This window comes from Vulpes vulpes, chromosome 2 (assembly GCF_048418805.1).
Source record: "Vulpes vulpes isolate BD-2025 chromosome 2, VulVul3, whole genome shotgun sequence".
Taxonomy (NCBI): Eukaryota; Metazoa; Chordata; class Mammalia; order Carnivora; family Canidae; genus Vulpes; species Vulpes vulpes.
The window spans coordinates 155,558,992-155,583,869 of NC_132781.1; the positions used below are offsets into that span (position 1 = coordinate 155,558,992).

General features: G+C 53.8%; 1 protein-coding gene across 1 annotated transcript; it reads left to right on the plus strand.

Annotated features, from left to right (window-relative positions):
- E2F2 (E2F transcription factor 2) lies at nt 1-23,127 on the plus strand. Its single transcript, XM_026012412.2, has 7 exons — nt 1-559; nt 6,305-6,410; nt 8,612-8,831; nt 9,501-9,659; nt 10,665-10,779; nt 12,737-12,929; nt 19,675-23,127. Exons 1-7 carry the CDS (start codon nt 308-310, stop codon nt 19,971-19,973), a joined length of 1,344 nt encoding a protein of 447 aa, XP_025868197.2. The 5' UTR covers nt 1-307; the 3' UTR covers nt 19,974-23,127.
- Nucleotides 23,128-24,878: the final 1,751 nt, after the last annotated feature.

The window sequence follows — 24,878 nt, forward strand, 5'->3', positions numbered from 1 at the left end:
GCCTCCCGGGGCGCGGGGCGGTGCGGGGTCGCCGCCGCCCTCCCTCGGGGCGGGCCAGCCCCGGCCGTGCCGCCGCCGCCGCCGCCGCCGCCGCCGCCGCCGCGGGGCGATCTCCAAGCGGGGATCTCCAAGCGCCCCGGGCTCGGCGGCCGGCCAGGAGGGGAGGGTCCGGCCGTGCCCCGCGGGCGTCCATTGGCGCTTCCCCGGCTCCGCGCCATGCCTCCGGCCGTGTGAGCCTCCGCGGGTCCCGAGCCCGCAGGTGCCCGCGGCGCGCCAGCCCGGGTGGGGAGGGGGCGCGGCGCTCGCCATGCTGCGGGGGCCCCGGGCCCCGGCTGCAGCCGCCGGGCCGCCCTCCAAGGCACTGCCCGCGATGAGCCCTACCGAGCTGTGGCCGCCCGGCCTCAGCAGCCCCCAGCTCTGCCCGGCCACCGCCACCTGCTGCGCCTCGCTGTACCCGCAGGCCGTGCCTCCCCCTGCGGCGGCCGGCACCTGCCTCGACGCCACCCCGCACGGACCCGAGGGCCAAGCGGTGCGCTGCGTGCCGGCTGGCCGGCTGCCGGTAATGCTGGGGACCTGCCCCCGCCGCCCCCCGCTCCTCCCTGTGCGGGTGCGGGTGCGGGTGCGGGTGCGGGGAAGGAGGGAGGAGCGCCTGGGACCCAGGTGGAGTTGGGAGGGAAAAGAGAGCTTGCAGCTTCCAGAGCGACCCGCTGCCCTGCACGTCTGAGTAGAAGAGCCTTTCAGTTTCGGGCTTGGACGAAATAACCTCGTCCTTCGCAGTGGAGAGGCGTGAACACTGCATGGAGGAGTGTGGAGACCCAGCCCACTACCCCCCGGGGCACCGTGTGACCTTGGGCAGGTCCACGGAGGCGACATTGCCACCATTCCTTCATTCTTTCATTCATTGTGTGGTCCAGAAGCCGGTAGTGGGCATCTGCTACCGTGCAGGTATAGGGCTTGACCTAGGGGGACTTGAAAACGGGGGCAGGGTTGGAGTGTCCCTTAGGTCCAGTCCGGCTTGGACAGACTTCAGATTTCCAGCACAGCCAACTCTTTCCAATTATCCGCCCTCCCAGACAGCGAGTAGCAGGTGCAAGTTGGGGGCAGGCCCCTGGGTTGCCTATTCAGATGGACATTTCCTTTCTCAAGCCCCCTCCCCCCCGGGGGGGGGGCATTGCCAGGGAGGGCCCAAAGTGTGGTGGCACTAGGTACAGGGTGTGTTTTGTGGGAGTGGAATTCCTGGAGCCCTTGAAAATGGAAACAACCATAGGGAAGGGGTGGGTGGGGTGGGAAAAGCCCTGGGGGAACTGGGTGCTGGGTGGGGAGCCTGGTTTCTGATCCTGACGCCACTAATTTACTGTGTTCTTGGACAAGTCTTGGCTCCAGTCCGGACTTACATTTCCTTTTCTTGAAAATGCATGTGTACATGGGGTCCTTGGGCTAACTCATCTCAGGTCATTTCCAGCTCCAGGTCCTGGGTTTTGGAAAGAGACTCCAGGGAGGGGAGGTGGGGCTGTTGCAGTTTGCTTAGTTGTGAGCGGTGAATAGTCAGGTGCAGAGATAAGACCATCCCTCACTGCCTAGAGGCATCTGCTCCGACCCGGGTCACTGAGCAGACACAGACCCCCGGGGTCTTCCCTGGATGCATGCTCCCTGCTACTGGAATCTTGCTTTGCCGGTGCTCAAGGCTCTAAACTTTCCAGAACCTCTTCCTGCTCATGATTTTCAACTAGGGGGAAGGAGGCAGGGGTGCTATTCCCATTTTGTAGATCAAGCAGCCAAAGATAACTGACAATGGGTTATCTCTCTTATGTTCAGCATTTTACAGCCTAAACCAGTTTTGTACCCTGTGAAGTAGGAGGCATGAGTAGCTCCAGGGAGAAACTGAGGCGCAAAATGAGGATGTGATCTGTCCAAGGTCATACAGGGTGATATATGACCAAGGCTGGTGGTCATCGGTTTCTTCTCTGCAGCCGTGACTTTCCCAGTACTGCCTGACCGAGGAGCTGGCTTGCCCCCGGGGAAGGGGCTCAGTGGCGGGTGCAGTCTCCTCTGGCCAGCTGCTTTCAGGCACCCAGGCGGGGTTTCAGTGGCTGCGTTTCAGTAACAGCTGTGGTTTTGAACTGCTTCCCTCCCAGAGGAGCCCGGGTGCATCTGTCTGTAGCTCCCTCCCAGAGGGGCTCCGTGATCACAGCAAGAATGGTTCTCTTTTACTGAACGCCTCTTGTGTGCCAGGCACTGCTTGGCACTCTTCACAGTCGTTATCTCGGCCAAGATGCCTGGGATGAGGCATCTTACAGATGAGGAAACTGAGCAGAGACGTGAAGTCACTTGTCCAAGTCACAAGCCAAGAAGTGGGAGAGTCTCCTTACATCAGACTACCCTAGAGGCTTGCCAGGCCCAGAGCCCCCTCTCCTGTCAGATGCCCCATGGCCCCCAGCCCTGTGGGCAGGCCTGGCCCCCTGCTTACTCATTTTACCAGGGTGTGACCTGGAACAGCTCCAAACCCAACCCTGGGTGTGGCCACTGTTTTGTGGCCAGGCTGCAAAGTGCAGGGTGAGCAGGATTTGTTGGGGAGCTGCTGTTTAAAGGGACCTCAGAGATGGCAACCAAGTTCAACGGCAGAATGAAGGCCTGGGCCCTGGTCTCCTCACTCCTTGTCTGAGGCTCTTTCCGGCACCCTCCGGGGAAGGCTTGGGATGCTCCTCTCTGGGGTCCCTAGTCCTGCCAGGCACATCACGTTATTCTGTTTCATTTTTGCCAGGATCTGTGAAAGGATTCTGCACAGTTCTCCTTCCTTTTGTCTGTCTTTTCCAAAGTCCCCCAGAACTATGAAAGCAAAGGAACATTTTAAGGAACAACCATCCAAAGTGGGTCAGATGTGGAAATGCAGGCTATGGAGTGGTAAAGCTGGGGTCTGGAACACTTGCTCCTACCCCCGTCGTCTAAATTAGGACTCAGGGCTTGGGAGAAGCCTGGCTCTATGCCCTGTGTGACCTTGGGCAAGTCTCTTCCCCACCGAGTCCCACCTTCATCACCTTGCCACCCATGGTGAGGTTGTGTCTGGTAGTCTCTGACCCTCTGGCTTCTGGTGCTGCCGGAGGAAGGAGCTTTGCTCTTCTCCCTTGGGGTTGGCAGGGGGAGCTCGAATCCTAACCAGGCCTTTAAGAAACAGCCAAAGGGGCTGCCTCCTAGGAGGGTCCAGGTTAGAGCCAGGCTGGCCTGGGCTCTTGGCACATCTCTCTTTTTTTTCAGTTTACCTCTGAACTTCCCCCGTGCTGGTACCCCTTGGGCTTTAGTGATAGCAGCTTCCTTGTGTGAGCAAAGCGCTTTGCAGCACTGTCGCTGAATCCCGGATGAGGTGGAGCAGATATCCCCACTTCACAGGTGGGGCTCCGGAGGTCAACTGACTTGCTGAGCTCCCCCAACTAAGAAGGAGGCAGGCCCAGGTGGGAACCCCCATGGATGTGACTCCCAGGCCTTTGCTCAGGCTCTCCTTGGCTCTCATCTTTCTGGGCTTGTCCTTTGCCACCTCTGTTCTGTAGGCCCAGGCCCATCTGTGGGCTATGCCCTAAGGTATCAGGGAGATGGGCTTGGAAGAGGGACATTTTGCTGCTTGAGGTATAGGATAAGGGAAGGGACTGAGAGACGGAGGGAACTGATATGTCTGCATAAAGTAATGGGGGAAGGTGGGCACAGCCAGGTCTTTGCTCAAACTCCAGAAAATTCTCGGGGAATGGTCGTGGGATAGAGCTGAGATGGCCTAGTATGTGGTTCTGGGGCCAGACAATCCTGGGTTTAAACTCTGGCTCTACTCTTTACCCGTGTGACCTTGGGCATGTGTCTTATCCTCTCTGAGTCTCCACTTCTCATCTGCAAGCAGAGATTGCCAATACTGATGTTGCAGGACCGATGAGCACGTGATAGGCCCGATGCAGATATTCTGTTCAAGGTCCTTCCTATCTTGTACCCGCTCTTCAGGTAGTGAGGTTCTTCCTCCTGTGTTCTGTGAACTCAGCAGGGCCTGGCTCCTGTTGGGTGGGGGAGGTGGACCTGCTTGGGGTGACTCTGGGCTGTCCCGGCTCTGCCTCAGGTAGAACTCAGCTTGACTTCCCTTCCTCTCCTTGCTCTTGGCATTCCTCTTGAGGGATGCGTGCACGGTCCTGGATGGACAACTTTGACCAGGATTGATAAAGACCTTGGTGCTCGCCAAGTCCCGGTTACTTCAGCTGTTAAATGGGGGTTGGCAGTGCTGGGGAGACTCTGTGAGGCGCTGAATGTTGGGGCTCAGCCCGGGGCATGTGGAAGGTCTCAATGAATGACTGGGCCTTTCTCTAGAGACAAGATAGGTCACATTCCCTAGAATCTGGGATTCAGCAGCTGAGAGGTTAAGAAAAGAATATTCCAGGGGATCCCTGGGTGGCTCAGCGGTTTGGCGCCTGCCTTTGGCCCAGGGCGTGGTCCTGGAGTCCCGGGATCGAGTCCCGCGTCGGGCTCCCGGCATGGAGCCTGCTTCTCCCTCCTCCTGTGTCTCTGCTTCTCTCTCTCTCTCTCTGTGTGTGTCTATCATAAATAAATAAATAAATCTTAAAAAAAAATATATTCCAGAGAGACTTCAAGAGGAATGAGCAGGGAAGGGTTTGGATCATGTCCAGGTTTGGGTAGGGGTGGAAGAGAGGAGCATCATATCCAGGCTTCTCAAAAGAAGGAGAGGTATAGGACAAGGGGAGGGACAGTGAGATGGAGGGAACTGGTATGCCTGCATAAAGTAATGGGAGCAGGTGGGCACAGCCAGGCCTTTGCTCAAACTCCAGCAAATTCTCGGGGAATGGGTGTGGGATAGAGCTGAGACAGCCTAGTATGTGGCTTTGGGGTCAGACCTGGAATCAGTCCAGGAGGACTTCCTGGAGGAGGCAGGAGTGGGGAGGAGAGCTGATGGCCGGAAGAGCTGTCACCACTTCCCACACCTGTCACCCCAGCTGTGCTCAGCAGCAGTTAGAAGTCTCAGCCCTGCCGAGCATGACCTCACTGTCAAAGGTTAAAATAGGCCTCTCTGCCCCAACCAACTTAGAGGTGTCTGAGTGATTAGGGGAGAGGAAGAAAATGGGCTTGGTGGCCCCTGAAGGGTGTGTCAAGGAAGAGACCAAGCCTGGATTTCAGGGAAGGGACTCTGCATGTTCTGAACACTTATGTGTGCTGAGCCACAGGCTGAGCACTTTGCAGGAGTTATCTCCTTGATTCCTCACCACGGTCCCTCAAGGTGGGTGTTCTCTGCTCCATTTTACAGAGGAGGAAACTGAGGCTCCTGGATGTGGAGCGCTTCCCCGAGTCCCACGCACACAGCAAGCCCGTGAAGGAGCCGGGAGAGTCAGGTCCAGGCCTCTGACCTGTGCCCCAGTGCCCTAGTAGCCTAGCCCTGCCCCTGCCCAGCCTAGCAGGAGAGAGAGGCCCCTTCCGGGCCAGTGCAGCTTCTGGGCCTAATTGGGGCCTGGTGGCAGCGGGGTGGAGAAGAGCAGATGGGTCTGTGGTTTGATTTCCCCAGCAGGTGTTTCCCAAGCTTGGCGGGAACAGGCAGGGGGAGCAGGGGGACCTCAGCTGTTTGTCCTTGAGATGCAGGGGAAGGATTCATTGTCTGCCCCTCTCGGCAAAGAAAGAATGGCAAATGGAGTCTATTCAGGAGGCCCTGGGGCCCCCGGGGCCCTGGAGCCGGAGCCCAAACATGGGGGTGGGGAATGTTTGCTCTGCTTCCCGAAGTGGGCACCTCCCTGGGGTGTGGCACTGAGCCAGGAAGTCCCCTGGGCCTGGGCGGATGCCCAGCCCCACCCTGATAAGGGCCAGCTGTGGGGCTGTGATGGGCACCAGGGCAGGCGGGCCAGCTGCTTTTGCACTTGCTGGGGTGGGAGGCTCTCCCCAGCCTGATGTGGTTTGAGTCCTACCCACTCCTTCCTCCCTGCATCATCCTCTGGGCGTGGGGGTGGGGGGTGGTGGATGTAGAAGTGACCCTGGGGCCTGTAATTAAGGAACCTTGAGGTCTTGGCCAGACTGGCTTCCGGAGCCTTCGAGTACCTGGGCCTCAGGATGAGAGTGTCGTGTGCTCCTCCGAAAATGGGACTCCCTTTCCCCTGGAGGCTCACTTGGCCAGTCGCTGCTGGGTCTTCATCAAGTGCAATGAGGTTTCACCAGGACTGGGGGTAACTCGAGGCAGAGAAAGCAGCTGCTGGTGGCCTCTTTTCCCCGACTTGGGGTGGGGGGGAGACTGAAGGAGGAATGATTCTCAAACTCTGCCTCTCTCTCTCCTGTCTTCAAGGCCAAAAGGAAGCTGGACCTGGAGGGGATCGGGAGGCCAGCCATCCCTGAATTCCGGACTCCCAAGGGGAAGTGCATTAGAGTGGAGGGCCTTCCCAGCCCCAGAAGTAAGCCCAGCTCATGGGGTGGGGGCGGGGGCGGGGGGTTCCGAGGGCAAGCTGGGCGGGCGGGGGCAGAGGGCAGCAGCAGCCCCACCCACATCATCAGGAGCCTATTTGTGGCACACTTCCCGGTTTACAAAGCAGATGCCTCTGTGCTCTCTCAGGGGACCTGCCTGTAGGGCGCACTATCCCCCTTTCACTGAGGAGGCAGCTTGCTTGACTTGCCCAAGGGCACACTGCTGGTGAGTGGGGGTCAGGACTCCAACCCAAGCCAGCACTGCTTCTCCCACGCCATATGCCACTCTGGTGACCAGAACATGATGGCTGGTGTTGTACTTGGGAGCTTTTTTTTTAAGTTTACGTTTTGTTCAGTCTGACCTTTTCTAAAAGGGATAACCCAGGGGCACCTGGGTGGCTCAGTCGGTTGAGCATCTGCTCAGGTTATGATCCCAGGGTCCTGGGATCGAGTCCCATGTTGGGCTCCCTGCTCAGGAGTCTGCTTCTCTTTCTCCCTCAAGCTACCACTCCCCCTGCTTGTGCTCTGTCATAGAAATAAATAAAATCTTTTAAAAAGAGAGAATCGGGATCCCTGGGTGGCTCAGCGACTTAGCACCTGCCTTCAGCCCAGGGTGTGATCCTGGAGACCTGGGATCGAGTCCCACATCAGGCTCCCTGCATGGAGCCTGCTTCTCCCTCTGCCTGTGTCTCTGCCTTTCTTTCTCTCTGTGTCTCTCATGAATAAATAAATAAAATCATTAAAAAAAATTAAAAAAAATTAAAAAGAGAGAATCCAGCTTAAAGAGGAGCAGGGCTAACCAGGGTCTTTCTCCCACAGGCAGAGAGCTCAGTGAGTGATTCAAAGGGAAGTGAAGCCTGGATTATTCTAACTCAGGAGGCTCAGAGATGAAGATCCAGGGGCTGCCCTGGTGGGTGCCTTTTGAAAGCTAAGCCGCCGGGAATTTCTGCTGCTTCCTCCTGATATGTTCAGTCAATACCCTGATTCCAGTCGGAGTTTTAGAAACTTAGAGGGGAACAATAATTTGGCGGGGGGGTCAGAGGCCTCATGAAGAAAGTATGTCCTTAGGTGGGAAGCATGAGGACTCTGGTCACTCCTCTTGCGAGCCTTGGCTGTCTCGTCTGTAAAACGAAGCACAGCTAGATCAGGAATAGAAGAAAGTTGGCCCTCCCGTCTGTTGATCGGTGGAGGCTGCCTGGAGAATTTTATTGAGAGATAGTAAGCACGCTGATCCGTTAGTAGTGTCTGCCCAGGGTGCGAAACCTGACAGAAACAGCCTGTGTGCCAAATGCCTGCCACCCGGATGTGGACGGACCGTGAAGTCCCCTTCTGGAGGAATCTGAGGCTCTCCAAAACTCAGTTTCCAGAACTCCTTTGGCCACGAGGTTGCTGTATGATTTGCAAGTCACTTGATTGCCAAAGTCCTCTTGCGGTTTAAGATGCTGCAGCTGGGATGTGGTCTTGTGACATCAACCTCATTAAGAAAGGATCTTTCTTCATGAACCTGCCCTATTTGATAGTAGAGGACTGATTCCTTTCAGATAATCATTATTAGGCTACAGGTGGAAAGGAAAAGCAAGTATAAAAATGCTCTTGAGTCCTGGCGCGTCATCCTGTTTCTCCATCTACCTAATTCTAGATTCCTGACATAGCTGGCAGGAGAGGGGTTAAGAAGAAAGACTCTGGAGACCCTGGATTTAAATCCCAGCTTTGTCACTTTCTAGCTGAGTGAGCCGAGCGACTTGCTTTCCCCGTCTGTTCCTTGGTCTTCTCATCCATAAAATGGGGAAGGCTGCACAGCAGACTTATAGGGTGTTGTAAGATTAAATTTGTTGTCTATGGAAAGTGCTTGGAACAGTGACCTAGACACAGTATTTGGTGGTGGTTGTGGTGGTGTTGCTATGGCTGCCTTGAGCTATGGTGGAAAGATGCTCTGAACCAGCAGTTAGGACGCTTGGTTTCCATCCTGCCCCTGCCCCTACCTGTGAGGCCTTAAACAAGTCGCTCCCTCTCTAGGTATCAGGCTCCCTGCCTGGACAGGGGTGGCGAATGACCTCCTGCCTCACAGTGCTCTGTAAACTGGAAAGTGGTCGCTCCTGTGTTCTTGTGAAGGGTGGTCCTTAATGGGTCCAGCTCAGTGGACCCCAGGCTGGCTCTCCCTGAGTAGTAACTGGGGCCCTTTCCTCCTCAGCCCCCAAGTCCCCTGGAGAGAAGACTCGGTATGACACGTCGCTGGGGCTGCTCACGAAGAAGTTCATTTACCTCCTGAGTGAATCCAAGGATGGGGTCCTGGACCTGAACTGGGCGGCCGAGGTGCTGGACGTGCAGAAGCGGCGCATCTACGACATCACCAATGTGCTGGAGGGTATCCAGCTCATCCGTAAGAAGGCCAAGAACAACATCCAGTGGGTGTGAGTGCCTGGGCTGGGGCCAATGGCACCAGTGGGTGCACACGTCATGGGTGAAAGTTGGGGGGGGGTGATATCCAATGGGTGTGTGTCAGGGCTGGAGCTGAGAGCAATATCTGATAGGCTTGCATGCTGGGAGCAGAGCCAGTGTATTTAAGAGGCATCTCTAGGACATGTAAAGGCCTAAGAGGACCCAGATCCTCTTGAGTTAGGAATCTCAAGATTCCTGTCTTCTAGCTTAGGAAAGTCTCCTGGGAGCTAGGCTATACCCACGCTCCTTCCAGCTCTGAGATATGAGTCCTCCGGGCTCCTTTCCTCCTACAAAGACCAGAGCAGACCTGTAGCCCCTGGCATGACCCCAAGAGAATCCAGACAAGGCATTTGGGGGAGGCTGGGGCATAGGGTGGACAGTGTTGAGAGCCCCTCAAAAGAGGGATCAGACTTGTTTCTTTTCCCTAGCTCAACCCCCGAGCTTCAAGTTCCAATTCCTAGCAGCTCCCTGGAAGCGAGGCAGGACCACTGATTGGCACAACCCAGGGGGCACTGTGTAGACCATGCGAATGGCCTCATTCTGGGGTTCCTCGCCATTTGTGCAGGTCTGCCCTGCAGCCCTGGGGTGGGTGCCCCTGGATGTGGACTGAGACTGAACTGGGGGGACTGCTCTGTTCCCAGAGGCAGGGGAATATTTGAAGACCCCACCCGGCCTGGGAAGCAGCAGCAGCTGGGGCAGGAGCTGAAGGAGCTGATGAGCATGGAGCAGGCCTTGGACCAGCTCATCCAGAGCTGCTCCCTGAACTTCAAGCACCTGACCGAGGACAAGGCCAACAAGAGATATCCTGTCTGGCGGTGGGGTGGTGGGGGGTCAGGGAGCAGGGCCCTGTTGCATGCTCAGATCTATATCCTGAGTTCGTGTGGTACCTCCCTGCACAGGCTAACTCGCCCTCCAGGTCTGGCAGGTCTGTGTCTTCCTTCCTCCTTGGCTTTTCCTCACAAGTCTATCAGAGTTACTCTCATCACAAAAGTAAGTCCATTTCTTTACATCTGAAAAATGGAGAAAAGAGAGAAACCGTTGCCACCTAACACAGCCATTGTCACTTACCTATACTATACACAGGGTACAGGTGATTAAGCATAGCGTGGGCCTGCTATACACAACATTTTATATCCTGCTTTCCTCCACTTAGGATTATCACCAGAGACAGTTTGTTTTTAAATATTTTATTCATTCACTTGACAGAGAGAGTGAGAAACCACAAGCAAAAGGGAGCAACAGAGGCAGAGGGAGAAGCATGCACCCCACTGAGCAGGGACCCCAATGTAGGGACTCAATCCCAGGACCCTGAGATCACAACCTGAGCTGAAGGCAGATGCTTCACCGACTGAGCCACCCAGGTGCCCCCACCATAGACAGTTTGATTGATTGATTGATTGATTCATGAGAGACACAGAGAGGCAGAGACAGAAGAGGCTCCCCACAGGAGCCCAATGTGAGACTCGATCCTGGATCCCAGGATCACGACCTGAGCCAAAGGCAGCCACCCAACCACTGAGCCACCCAAGTGTCCCCCATAGACAGTTCTTAATGTTTACAAATCCTCCCTATTTGCTTGATCCACATGAAATTGTTACTATTGGAGCATTTTTTTCTTTTTAAGATTTTATTTATTTGAAAGAGAGAGGGAGCATGAGCAGGACAGGGGACAGGGAGAAGCAGGCTCCCCAGTTCCCTGGGACTACAGCCTGAGTCGAAGGCAGACGCTGGACCCACTGAACCACCCAGGTGCCCCTGGGGTTTGAATTTTCACCAGTTGCTTCTCTTGACTCTCCTGCCTCTACACTGGCCTATGTGACTTACCAGGACATCCGTGCCGTTGGCAACTTTAAGGAACAGACGGTGATCGCTGTCAAGGCCCCTCCACAGACAAGACTGGAAGTGCCTGACAGGAACGAGGTGAGTGGGGGGGAGCATTTAGTGGAGAGCAGGGTTAGGAGGGTCCCAGGCTGCTCTGTAGGCTCTATCCCTGGCACTGCCTGGCCTCACGCTTCCCAGATCCATTCTGCCCAGAGCAGGATTGGTGGTCTCTGATCTAGGACAGAGACAGTGGAAGCTGGAAAGGATAAGAGACGTCAGATACTGGCCCAAGAAAGTCTCTGGTCCTGGCATCTTTCTGCATCCCACCAGCCCCTGCTGTCCTGAATCCCACATACCGTGGTATTTGTGCTCACCGTAATCCTACTAACCATGCCTAGGTTAAAGACCACAATTCTTTTTTTTTTTTTTTTTAAGATTTTATTTATTGATGAGAGACACACAGAGAGAAGCAGAGACATAGGCAGAGGGAGAAGCAGGCTCCATGCAGGGAGCCCAATGTGAGACTCAATCCCGAATCCTGGGATCAGGACCTGAGCCAAAGGCAGACGCTCAACCACTGAGCCACCCAGGCATCCCAAGACCACAATTCTTAATACTCCCTTATGAGGCCCTCTGTGCTCTGACCTCACCCGCCTCTTCTCTCATTGTGCTTTGCTTCAGCCACACTGACTTTTCTGCAGTGTCCCCACCACATTAAGCTCATCTCCAGTATAAGACCTTCTGCTACCCTCTCTCCCACTGAAGTGCTCTTCCCTTTTTCTGCCGGCTTTACTGCTGTTCATCCTACAGGTCTCAATTCAAAATCACTTCCTCAAGGAAGCCTTCCCCGATTACCCCCCAGATTTCATAACTACCTGGGCTTTTCTATGGCACTTAACCCCTGTTTCTGGGATATACTGGTGATTATGTGATTACGTTGTAGTTTACCTATTAGAGTGTAAGCTCTGCAAAAGCATGTTGCATTTCCGGTGGCACTCCCAGCCCAGAGCTGGACACATAATACGTGCTCAAGAAATAATTCGATTAATGGAAGGACATTAAAATAAATGAGACCCCACCCTTGCCGTGAAGGAGCTCAGGACCTCGTGGGAAAAAGACCCAAGCAAGCAGTCATGCTGCCATTTATAGACTTAAAGGTGCTGTGAGGGCCCAGAGAAAGGACAACTGGAGGAAGAGCCCATAGATGGTTACATGTATTGAGTCCTAAAGAATGAACAGGATTTTTGTTAGGGGAAATAGGGGGAGACATGCGTATTAGAATGGCACGTGTGTAGTTGATCATGGGAGGGAAGAAGCAGGAGGGGGAAAGCCAAATATCAGGACTCTTGGTTTCAAAGCCCAGTCCAATTGGCTTAAGTGGGGGGGGGGGGGTGACAGATCCAGAGGGGAGATTTGGAAATTGCAGGCAGGGCTAGATGTAGAGCTCAAACTGAGAGGTGTGGAGTTCAAACTCAAACTAGAGCTCAAACTGACTTTTGGTTCACCCCATGCCTTCTGTCTTCCTCTGACATTCTTTGTGCTGCATCCATTCCCAGGCGGGCTCCCCTCTTCCGGTGGCAAAGGTAGCTTTCCTGTGAGACCAGCTGGAGGAGGGGGGGCCAGTTGGGAAGGGGGTTTCCGTTTCCAAGTCTGGCAGGAGTCTGGGTCTGATGCTTGTGGACTGAGCTGAGTCATGTGTTTCCCTGAACAAGTCACCATCACTGTGATTTTCCCAGCCTGCACCCCAACCTCACCTGGTGCGGTTGGGAAAGGTGTTATCCCCCCTGCTCTCAACTACGTGACTTGAGAATAGGAGTGGAGTGGTTTCCCAAAGGAAAATCAAGATATTCTCCCTCAAAGAAGGGAGCTTGGGGACCAGACAGGCAGAAGGAGCAGATGCTCGCCACAGGTCAGGTGGGGCAGGCGGCAGGGCCCAGCTCAGGAGTTGAGCTTGCTCACATGGATGGGTGTCTATGGATGTCCATCCGTATACCCCAATCCATGAGTCAGTGCCCTGCTGCCCAGAGCCGTGACCTGGATTCTCTTCTGCCTCTAGGAGAACCTGCAGATCTATCTGAAGAGCACCCAGGGGCCCATCGAAGTCTACCTGTGCCCAGAGGAGGTGCAGGACCCGGACAGTCCTGCCAAGGAGCGCCTCCCTCCAGCCTCCACCCTTGGCCCCAGCCCTGACTCCACCCAGCCCAGCAGCAGCACTGACCCTGGGATGACAGACCCCGTGGCATCTTCAGGTAGGACCCTCTGTCCAGAGGGACAGGAAGTGGGGAGGGCAACCAGCCTTAGAGTTTCCTCTTACGTGGCAACATTTGTTGGGCAGCGAAGGGCCAGCTTGCAATTTACACTTTATAAAGCATGTGTGTTCTTGTCTCAGTGGGTGGCTGATGGTGCTGTGGGGCAGAGGGGTCCTGGGTTTGAATCCCAGCACTTCCAGTTACCAGCTGTGTGACCTTGGACGCATCACCTAACCCCGCTTTGCCTTAACCTCATCTGTAAGTTGGGCGTCGTAACTACGAGTATCTACTTCCTAGGATGTGAGAATTGAATGAATGAATATAGGTAAAGCACTTGGAACAGTGCCTGGCAGTAACTGCTAGCTATTCTTATCAATGTAAATCAGCCACAACTGCTAGAACCGCACTTCTTTTTTCCTTTTTTTTTTTTTTTTTTAAGATTTTATTTATTTATTCATGAGAGACAGAGAGAGGCAGAGACACAGGCAGAAGGAGAAGCAGTCTCCATGCAGGGGGCCCGATGTGGGACTTGATCCTGGGACTCTGGGATCACGCCTTGAGCCAAAGCCAGACGCTCAACCATTGAGCCACCCAGGCATCCCTAAAGATTTTATTTTTATTTATTCATGAGAGACACACAGAGAGAGACAGAGACACAGGCAGAGAGAGAAGCAGGCTCTTGGTGGGGAGTCTGATGCGGGACTCAATCCCAGGCCCCTGGAATCACGACCCAACCCAAAGGTAGATGCTCAACCACTGAGCTACCCAGGTGCCCCATGACTACAGATTTTGGAAGGAAAGTTCAACTAAGATTTTTTTTTAATTCATTAATTTTATCTTTATTTTATTATTTTTCTCTGTAACTAAGATTGTTTAAACCACAACTACATACAAGGTCCAGCTACTGTCACATTATTCTTCGTAGCAATTCTTGAGGTAGGCATAACTGTTCCCAGGTTAGAGGTAAATAAACTGAGGCAGAGAGATGATGCGACTTGCCCAAGGTCTCCTAGTTAGGAGAGAGCAGAACTGTGTCTTGACCCTTGGTCTCCACACTCCTAGCCGAGTCCTCTCTCCGTGAGCTTGGAATAAATCAAGGAAGGGGCTGCTGAGCTGCCCCTGTCTGGGAGGTGGGCCATACAGCTAAAGCTGGCTTTATGTGGCTGGGTGGCTGGAAGCATGCGGCAGTCACCAGGGGGCAGATAGGCAAGGAGAGGTCCAGGGGAGGAGTCTGGAAGGAATGGAAACGGGAGCCTGGGAAGCCCCCTCCCCGCCCCCCAGGATGGTTTTTGCCCTTTACTGGCATCACGCATCACGCCAGACTGACAGCAACTTTGAGGCTCTGGAGGCTATTGTTCAACTTTCTGTTGTTGTTGTTGTTTGTTTTTAAGATCTTATTTATTTATTCATGAGAGACACACACAGAGAGAGAGGCACCATGCAGGGAGCCCGATGAAGGACTCAATCCCGGGTCTCCAGGATCACGCCCTGGGCCGAAGGCAGTTGCTAAACTGCTGAGCCACGCAGGGATCCCAAATTTCTGTTTTTTTTAGCAGCAGAATCCCTTTCAGTAGAACCCTGGTGTTTAAACAAACCGGAGCTCAAGCAGGTCTGATGGAAGAGGCTTGGTGGGGCGTCTCCAGAACACAGGCTGGATTCCATTTCTTTAAGTCAAAGGGTCCACGAACTGCTACCTGCAGGCGAGAGCTGGCCTGTTTTTAAGGGGCCCGTGCGCTATGAAAGGTTTTCATGTTTTTATTTATTTATTTAAAGATTTTATTTATTTATTCATGAGAGACAGAGAGAGAGAGAAAGGCAGAGACATAGGCAGAGGGAGAAGCAGGCTCCATGCTGGGAGCCCAATGTGGGACTCGATCCTGGGTCTCCAGGATCACACCCTGGGCTGAAGGTGGTGCTAAACCGCTGGGCCACCCAGGGATCCCGGTTTTCATGTTTTTTTTTTTTTTGTTTTGTTTTTGTTTTGTTTTGTTTTTTTTTTTTGGTTTTCATGTTTTTAAAGTGGATGGGAAGAAAGTGACAGGGACTGTAAGTATCCCGCCAATCCTAAAATACCATCTGGCCCTTTACAGAAGTTTGCTGAGCCCTGAGCTAACCCAGCCCTTCGTTTTTTGTGGGGTTTTTTTGTTTGTTTGTTTTGTTTTATTTATGATAGTCACAGAGAGAGAGAGAGAGAGAGAGAGAGGCAGAGACACAGGCAGAGGGAGAAGCAGGCTCCATGCACCAGGAGCCCGATGTGGGATTCGATCCCGGGTCTCCAGGATCGCGCCCTGGGCCAAAGGCAGGCGCCAAACCACTGCGCCACCCAGGGATCCCCTCACCCTTCGTTTTATACATGAATAAGCTGAGGTTCAGAGAGGGCAAGCGACTTCCCTAAGGTCACACAGTAAGTTGGTGGCAAAGCTTGGACAAGAACCCAGATGCTCCCCTCCCCCCAGTTCTTCTCTGGTGACCTCTGCTGTGTCCTGGTCTGGTCAGGGGACCCGGGCTTGTCCCTGCACCAGCCATCTGCCCTTCCGGGCACCTCCCAGGGCCTATCTCCCACTCCAGACCTGTGCCCCACCCTGTGTTCCCTCCTCCTCTGCTCTGCTTTCTCACTCTGCTGTCAACATGAGCACAGCTCTTCAGGTTAGAACCACGTTCACGTCAGATGTCCTTGGAGACCTGGGGCAGAGGTGGGGACCCTCCAGCATAAGCAAGGGTGAGGTTTTAACCTGGGTTTTACAGAACAGCTGTTCTCCCAGAAGAAGTAGAGGCTGACAGAGCACTTGGTGGGGGCCCAGAAGCCAGCTCTATGCTCGTGCCATGGGTGCCCTCTCCACCCTTGTCATGTGGTCTCTCTTTTTTTTTTTTTAAGGTTTTAAACCTTTCTTAAAGGTTTTAAAGCCCCGCCACCGGGGCTGCCCCCCCCCCCCCTTTTTAAAGATTTTACTTATTTATCCATGAGAGACACACAGAGAGAGGCAGAGACACAGGTAGAGGGAGAAGCAGGCTCCATGCAGGGACCCCAATGTGGGACTCGATCCCGGGACCCTGGGATCACGCCCTCAGCTGAAGGCAGATGCTCAACCACTGGGCCACCCAGGCGCCCCACCATGTGGTCTCTTAGTGATGTCCCTGGCAAAGGGAACAGAAGGACATTTCCTGGAAGGCACGCACGCGCGCGCATACACACACACACACACACACACACACACACACACACACTCAGTTCTGGCCTGAAGCAGTCATTTTGAGGTCTGAGCACCAGGAGCCATACCTGGTCTTGGGACCCAGGTTCTGGCATCCCCAGGGGCAATCACTACCCCCTGGGACATCAGTGTCTCCCGTCTGTAACAGAAGGGCTTTGGTTAAGCGTTGCCTCTAACATCGCTCCAGGCTCTGACATTCTGAGGTAAACCTAAGTGTGGCTACAGCGCCAGAGTTGACTCTGGGAGACGGGAGTTGAGTTTGCATCTCACCTGCTGTGACTTGGTGACCCGGCCCCTCAGAGCCACTGTTCTCCCGTCTCTAAAACCAGGACACTTAAAGCCCTCATGATTACTGGGTGGGTTACAGGGAGTGAGACAGCATGAATGTGATTTTTTATTTTTATTTTTTTTAAGATTTTTTTTTTAATTTTTATTTATTTATGATGGTCACAGAGAGAGAGAGAGAGAGAGAGAGAGGCAGAGACACAGGCAGAGGGAGAAGCAGGCTCCATGCAGGGAGCCCGACGTGGGACTCCATCCTGGGTCTCCAGGATCGCGTCCTGGGCCAAAGGCAGGCGCTAAACCGCTGCGCCACCCAGGGATCCCTTTTTTTAAGATTTTATTTATTTATGAAAGACACACACACACACAGAGGCAGAGATAGGCAGAGGGAGAAGCAGGCTCCATGCAAGGAGCCCAATGTGGGACTTGATCCCAGGACTCCAGGATCACGCCCTGGGCCGAAGGCAGACGCTCAACTGCTGAGCCACCCAGGTGTCCCATGACATTCCCATGAATGTGATTTTTTAAAAAGCTTCTGTGAACCAGCCGCCTGCTCTGTGTGGTTTGGAGATACCAAAGTGAGTCTGAGCCATCAGAGTGTGGTGCAGGCCTAGACAGGATGAAGAGCACCGCCCTTGTGGGTGTGATGAACAGCGCCAGAGAGCAAGGTCCAGCCAGGCCCACAGCAGAAGCTTCCACGCGCCTTATCTCCCTGCTGTTCAGCATGTTGGGGAGGTGGAGCCTCATTTCTCCTCAGAGAACACTGAGGCTGGTGAGGGGTGGGGCTGGGGTCCCAGCTGGGTCCGTCCCCTCCTCCCAAGCCAGGCCTTCTAGAACCCCTACAGGTCTCAGCAACATGCTAAAGAAACATTGCATTTTTTTTTCACTCAAATATATTTACTTGGCTCCTTTGAGCCTCTATTCCCTCATCTGTAAATAGGGGTCACAATATCGCCTCCTGTGGGGCCACTTGAGTGTCCGAGGAGGTGAAACACGCCTCTCCTTGAGCACAGAGCCGGCCATGGTAAGCCCTTGGTAAACTGGAGCTCTTCTCACTGACAAGGACAGCACTTTTCACTGAATCCTCTCAGCAACCCTGTGAGGTGGGTAGGATCATCCCCATTTTAGAGGTGAGGAAGCAGAGGCTCATCCACATTAGGTCACTTGCCCACAGACACACTCAGGTGAGTGAGGGGCTGATCAAGCAGGCGGACACACCAGCACAGCTGTATTTTCCAAGGAATGCTTGGTTGGGGCTTAAGGCATGACTCCAATGGTGAGATTCTGGGCATCAGGATATATGGGGGACGGGGATCCAGGTGCCTATTCCTCGTTCCTGTGTAGCAAGTCACCCTGTGACCTCTAAGGAGAAATGCACTTGGTGTGCTCCAAACAGCCAAGCCAGTGTCGCTGGAGAGGCTGAGTGTGAGCAGAGGGAGGCAGGACAGAGGGAGCAGGAAGTCAGGCAGGCACCGGATCATGCAGAGCCTTCTCATCCCTGGTGGAACCTGGCTTTTATTCCCAGCCATTTTTAAGCTAGAGCAGAGTCAAGGCCAGGTGACCGGTAAGGAGGCCCCAGCAGCACTCTGGTGGGAGACGATGGGCTAGACAAGCATCACAGTGGTAGAACTGGAGAGAAATGGGCAGCTTGCAGAATTCATTCGGTTGTGCCAGTGACCCATCTCACTGCTGGGCAGGATGCTGTGGAAATGGCAGGATTATGTGTGATTCTCGGGCCTTTTGGCTTAGGCAGCTGAGTGGGTAGTGGTCCCTTAATTGAGGGGAGTTTGGTTTTGAGGAGTTTGGTTTTGACATGCTAAGTTCTGGGGTTAGCTGAGACACCTAGGCAGAGGTCGTAGAGGAGCTCAGAGCTCCAGGGGTCCTCTGGAAGTGGTAGATCTAGAGAGGGATGTAAGGCCAAGGGGCGACTATGGTCACCTGGGAAGATGTGCAGCCAGAGAGAGGAGTCTGAGGATTGAGCCCTGAGGCCTGAGGGCTTAGAAGTGAGGAAGAGGATTCAGCAAAGGAGACAGAGGAGAAGCAGCCAAGGAGGTTTATTATTTTTTTAAAAGATTTTAGGGACGCCTGGGTGGTTCAGTGGTTGAGCGTCTGCCTTTGGCCCAGGGCATGATCCTGGAGACCTGGGATCGAGTTCCGTGTCGGGCCCCCTGCGTGGAGCCTGCTTCTCCCTCTGCCTGTGTCTCCGCCCCCCCCCCTCTGTGTCTCTCATGAATAAATAAATAAAATCTTTTTTTATTTTATTTTATTTATGTATTCATGAGAGATAGAGAGGCAGAGACACAGGCAGAGGGAGAAGCAGGCTCCATGCAGGGAGCCTGACGTGGGACTTGATCCCGGGCCTCCAGGATCACGCCCTGGGCTGAAGGCGGCACTAAACTGCTGAACCATCTGGGCTGCCCACCAAGGAGGTTTAAAAAGAAAACCAGGAAAAAAAAAAAAAAAGAAAAGAAAAGAAAAGAAAAGAAAGCCAGGAGAATCTAGTGTACTAGAGCCAAGTAAAGAAGGTGTTTCCAGAAGGGTGTGAATAACTTCACCAGATTATGCTGGACGGTCAAGTAAGATGAGGCCAAGAACTGACTATTAGGTCTAGTGATAGGAGGTCACTGGTTGAGTGGCATGGTGGGGACAGACTCCAGGTTGGAGGGGTTGAAGAATGAATCATGATGGAGGGAAGTGGAGGGTAAGTACAGGCAATTCTTGAGAAATTTTGCTACAAAAAGGAGCAGTCAACTGGGTGGGAATTGGAAAGAGTCATGAGGTCGGGGAGGATGCTTTTTAGGAGACCTTAGAATGTGTCTGTGTGATGATGGGAATGATCTGGGAGAGAAAGAAATTTGGTGATGCAGGAAACAGAGACTGTGCTTTCAGCGTCCAGAGCCTTGATGGTGCAAGTGGGTAGGATTTTTTGTTTTATTTAAAGATTTTTACTTTTAAGTAATCTCCACATCCGGCAGGGAGCTCAAACTCACAACCCTGAGATCAAAAGTCACAGGCTCTTCTAATTTCCAGACGCCCCAAGGGGTAGGATTTGGGGAGCAAGAGATCCCACCTCCTTCAAGAGTTGGGGAGAGAGTGTGGGAGAATGAGGGCGGTGGCTAGAGCTGTGCCGAGAGAGGGAGGGTGTCCCGTGTCACTGGGTGTGTGGCAGGAGAGAAGAGGATGCACAGTCGTCCAGAGAACAGGAGGTCCAGGTGCTCCAGGTCCAGGTATGACCTCTGTCTGCTTGTTTCCAGCGCCAGCGCTGACTCCCCAGCAGGTTCTGCAGCCGCCAGCCCCACCACCGCCACCACCGCCACCCCTGCCACCACCGCTTGTCCCCCTGGAGGCCACCGACAGCATGCTGGAGCTGCCACACCCACTTCTGCAGCAGACTGAGGACCAGTTCCTGTCCCCAACCCTGCCATGCAGCTCTCCCCTGATCAGCTTCTCCCCGCCCTTGGACCAGGACGACTACCTCTGGGGCCTGGATGGGGGTGAGGGCATCAGTGACCTCTTCGACTCCTATGACCTCGGGGACCTGCTGATTAATTGAGTGGCCCTGCCTGCCGTCAGCAGCCCGCCCTGTCTCTACCTCCTCACAGACGGTCAGGCCCTCTGCCCGCACAGGGATGTGGGACACAAGGTGTTGCCCTCAGGGTATGGGGGCCTCTTCTCTGTCTTGCGCCCCAGCCAGCTGAAGCTGTCTCGGGGTGCGGGCATGTAGAGGATCTGGGGGAGGAGTGTATCAGGGGTTGGGTCCTCTCTTTCCTGATGGAAGCTGGGCCTGGGAAGGCCCATCCAGCTTCTGACCTCTGACCTCTGACGTGAAGGGCCACAGGTGAGGCAGCCAAATCCAGGGAAGGGCCCTGCCCCTGCCTTTGGCTTTGGGACCAGGGATAGAATTAGGACCCTGAATTTATCAAGAAGCACTTAATGCCTTTGTATTTATTTCAGGTTGAGTTTTGTTTGTTTGTCTTCCTTGAGTTTTTAGCAGGGAGATTGTTCTAGTTTCTAGTAAGACTTCTCAGACAGGCCCAGTGCGGTCTACTGTCCAAGGGCCGGCTGGGGCTTCCAGGGCCTCAGGCCGCCTCCCGGATTTCCCCGCAGCAGTGGGCTGGGTCGCTGGGGAGCCGTCCAGTCTGCTAGAAGGCTACTTGCACTTAGGCCTCATAATGCCAGTAGGTGGTGGCCGCAGGCCCTTTGGCTTCTCCTGCCCCTGGTCTCCAGCTGAGGCGCCAGCCTCGGACTCCTGGTCTCCTCTGTCCAGAGATGGCTGCCAGGAACCATCCCAGGGGCGGCTCCTATGGAATTCCCTACCTCTCCTTCCCCTTAGAGCATAAATAGTGACCCTCCAGGGAGTCAGCACTGAAGAGCCCCCGGGGAGGCACAGACAGGAGCATGGAAGCAGCTAGAGTGGCTGCCTAGGGCACTTTTCCTCCATTTTTGCCTCTTGCTTGGGACAAGGGGTGTCTTACAGTGAGGGAGGGAGCTGCAGTCCCCCATAGAGAAAGATGGGATTAAAACAAGAAACTGCCAGAAAGCACCCCCTCTGGTAGCTGCTGGTACTATCCTCCCCTCCCTAGAAGGATTTTTTGGTTTATTCAAGGAGTCGTTCTTTTGAGGATCTCCTCTCTCCACACCCACTGTCACACAAACCTTCCTCGTCCCCCCAGGATGGAGGTGACCAGGACTTGGTGGCATTTTGGCTCCTTTTGTCAAGGGAATGCCACAGGGCTGACAGGAGGAGTCTTCACTGCAGATCAGACCTTGGCAGCTAATGGGGAGACTGGCTTATGTTACCTGTCTCAGGGTCCTGAGGTCTCTTGCTCTCCGCCCCCACCCCGCCACGTCCCACCCAGAGGCTTGTCCATCCCACAGTGTCTCTGAGGCCCATTTGGGTGTGGGGGTAGGGGAGGGCACCAGCTCTCCTCCCAACCCAACTTGGGGTGGGGCTGCCCTGGGCTGAACCAACGCTGTGCCCTTTGGAGAGAGGCCACCCGGGATGGTGGTCTAAGAGGCCTGCCACCCACCCTCAGGGAGCTAGGTTTCCTCAGGGGCTCAGCTGGGCAGCACTTTTTTTTTTTTTTTAAGTTTGTAGCATTAAGTTGGTTTTAAATATGTAGTTGGCCTCATGGGATTGTTCGTTTGCTGACCAGAAGCTGGCATCTGAAGTTTGGGAGGTGGACTTCTTTAGAGGGTGGGGTCTGATGTGCGCTAATTCCCATACGGGGACGGTCATACCTTGTCATTTTCGCAACTTCCCTTGGCCCCGAACTATGCCCTCATAGGAATTGTCGACAGGTCACAGTTGCCCAGCCCTGGAAACAGGGCTAATTTTGTCTGCTTTATGGAAATGCTTTGGCCTCCCCTCCCCAGAGACACTCAGGAGTCTCATCAGAAATCTCTTTGGAAGCCCACCACATCCAGAGTCAAGGGATGACCTTGGCCCTTGGGCAGGGGACAGGAGTGATGCGTGGAATGTGCATGGGGGCAGAGGGGCATGGGAGACCGGCCGAGATGGCCTTGCTGTTCTGTGGTCTGGGGGGCTGCCATTTACCCATGTCCCATCTCTGAAGACCGATGTTTGACTTCCATGCCTTTGGCTCCGTCTAGTGTTTTCTCCTAGAATTAAATCGGAGAAAAGGGAGAAGAGGCCTGCAGGACCCACTGGGAATGGGTTTAATAGTAAAGTCTGGCCAGAATGCAAGCTCATTCCCCAAATGCCCAGCCATTGTGCTGGACAGAGGGGCTGCCCCTTGGGCCCATGGCCTGTGCCCTGAATAGCTGCCTCCATCCTGGGCTATCCCCTCCACAGCATGCCTGGCCCCAGGACTGGACCGCCCAGGCCAAGCTGCAGACTGTGGGGAGTGACAAGCTCACGCCTCTTTCTTGCCAGTGACACACTTGAAACCTCTCAGAGTTCCATCAAGTGCTGTAAGAATGCATTTTGGATGGTATTTCCTTTAGGGGCCATGTAAACTTTAGAACTAGGGGTTGAAGAAAAGCCACTTTGCTCTCTGACCCCCAAGTCACCGGTGTCCCCAGGGCCGCCAGAGGCTCAGGGGCTCCAGGGAGCGTAGAGTTGGAGATTCAGAGAGATTTCCTCAAACCAGGGACACGCTCCCATTTCCCTTTCCATTAAAAGTGTTCTCTAGACCAGCATGGTGGTGTCCCTTCTCCACAGCAATGCTATGGTTGGACCGGTGTCGCTGTGGGAGTAAGAGGGGGATTGTGAAAATCAGAAAGCTGGTTCTGGGATGGTTTTGACTTGACTTTCCCTCCCCAAGTGTTCTCAACCTCCGTTCTTCCCTGTGTTTGGTTCTTAGTAAAAGCGTTGGGGTGTTCCCACATCTGAGTGCCGTGTGGCTTTAGTGCATTTGAAGTGAAAACCTTTTTGGGGTTGTTTGCAAGCAGCTGTCTGGTTCTCATCATTGTGTCCCAGGGTCCCCACCTCATCCCGGGACGCTGTTCTCCCACGAGGACCCTGGGTGGCCAGAAGCCCAGCCAGCCTGCTGGTTCCTGGGTGAGGGAAGAAGCACATGTGTCTCAAGGGTGATTAGGCCCAAGGGAACCTGGTCCCTGTGCTGGGACCCTATACAGGTCTTTTACCTCTGGGCTGGTTTTGCACTGGGTCTTGCCTTGATGAGCACCATGTAAACCTCCTGTTGTGATAATTGGGCATTAAATGGCAACTCTAGACACCTTGACTCTTGTGCTTTCTGAAAATCATTACTGAGTGTGGTGTGGATCTGGTCCTCTCAGGTCGAAGGTGGGGATTATCCTGACCACCTGGCTGATTTCTCCCCAGAAACAGCCCCTCTTTCCCACATTGGCTTATTACCACGCCTGAAAATTTACTACTAAGCCACTGAAGAGTTAGCAGCACCCGGATTTAAAACGTGAGCACCTCCCCTGCTCTGCCACCATCCCCTCTCACCTGGACTGCTTGGCAAGCTGGCTACCCATTCTTCTCCATCCCATCCTCCGTGTCACTCTTCTCAAAGTATGGTCCGAGGACCAGCATTACCAGGGAACTTGGGAGAAATGCATATTCTCAGGCTCTGCCCCAGACCTTCTGAAACTCAGAGTGGGACCCAGAATCTGGAACTTAGTGAGCCCTTCAGGTGCTTCTAAGGCAGCTGCAGTTTGAGTAATACCCTCCACCACCCCAGAGTTCCCTCTAAAGTGCGGTTCTGATTATGTCACTCCTGTTTAAGGGATGGCTCCTCTACGCCCTCACTGGCCACTCCATCCCACCCACCATAGCCACATTGGACTTCGTAGTTACTGAAAATGTTTTCCCTCTGGGGATCCCTGGGTGGCTCAGGGGTTTAGCGCCTGCCTTCGGCCCAGGGCGAGATCCTAGAGGCCTGGGATCGAGTCCCACATCGGGCTCCCTGCATGGAGCCTGCTTCTCCCACTGCCTGTGTCTCTACCTCTCTCTGTGTGTGTCTCTCATGAATAAATAAATAAAATCTTTAAATAAAACTTTAAAACGTTTTCCCTCTGCTGGCCCTTTACACATACTGTTCACTTCAGCCGGCGTGCCTTCCCTTCCATTCCAACTGAGCAGGTGCCTGCTTACTCCTTAAGGCCCATATCAAGAGCCTTTTTTTTTTTTTTAAGATTTTATTTATTTTATTCATGAGAGACACAGAGGCAGAGACACAGGCAGAGGGAAAAGCAGGCTCCCTCTGGGGGGCCTGATGCGGGACTCGATCCTAGGACCATGGGATCACAACCTGAGCCAAAGACAGATGATGTTCAACCACTGAGCCACCCAGGCATCCCAAGAGCTTTTCTTATAGTTTGCTTAGATACTCAATGTAACCATTAATACTTTGCACACAGATATAGTTCTTTATGGGTTATTAAACACCTCTTATGTACTAGGCACAGAGGAGATTGAAGTAAATAAAAGTAGTCCCCATCCTTAGGGTGTTCATGAGACACAGATGTATAAAAATACAATTACAAATAACGTGATGGCTGCAGTAACCTACATTATAGGAGTAGGAGGGAGGCTCATTAGGAAAGGCTTCCTGGGGGAGGCGATGCCCAAACTATGACTTAAAGGATAAACAGGATTAGCCTGGAATTAGGATATATGGAGGATAGGAGACATCCCTTCCAAGCAGAGCAATGAATATTTTCTGTCCTGTCATTCAGCAGACAAGAGAGTGTCATGGAACACTGTCTGCTGCCCCAGCTTGGCCAATTTGGAGCTTTTGCCCTGGGAAAGCACCCCCCCCCCCCCAGCCAAACAGGTTGACACAAACCCTGAGGGCAGTGGGATGGGGGCCTAGGTTAGACCTAGGGTCCTGTTAGACCACAAGTAGACTAATGAGAAGGGTGTGAAACCTGACACCAAGAAGTCAGTTTACATGGGACGTCTGGGTGGCTTAGTCTGTTATGCAGCTCCTTCAACTCAGGTCATGATCTTAGGGTCCTGGGATTG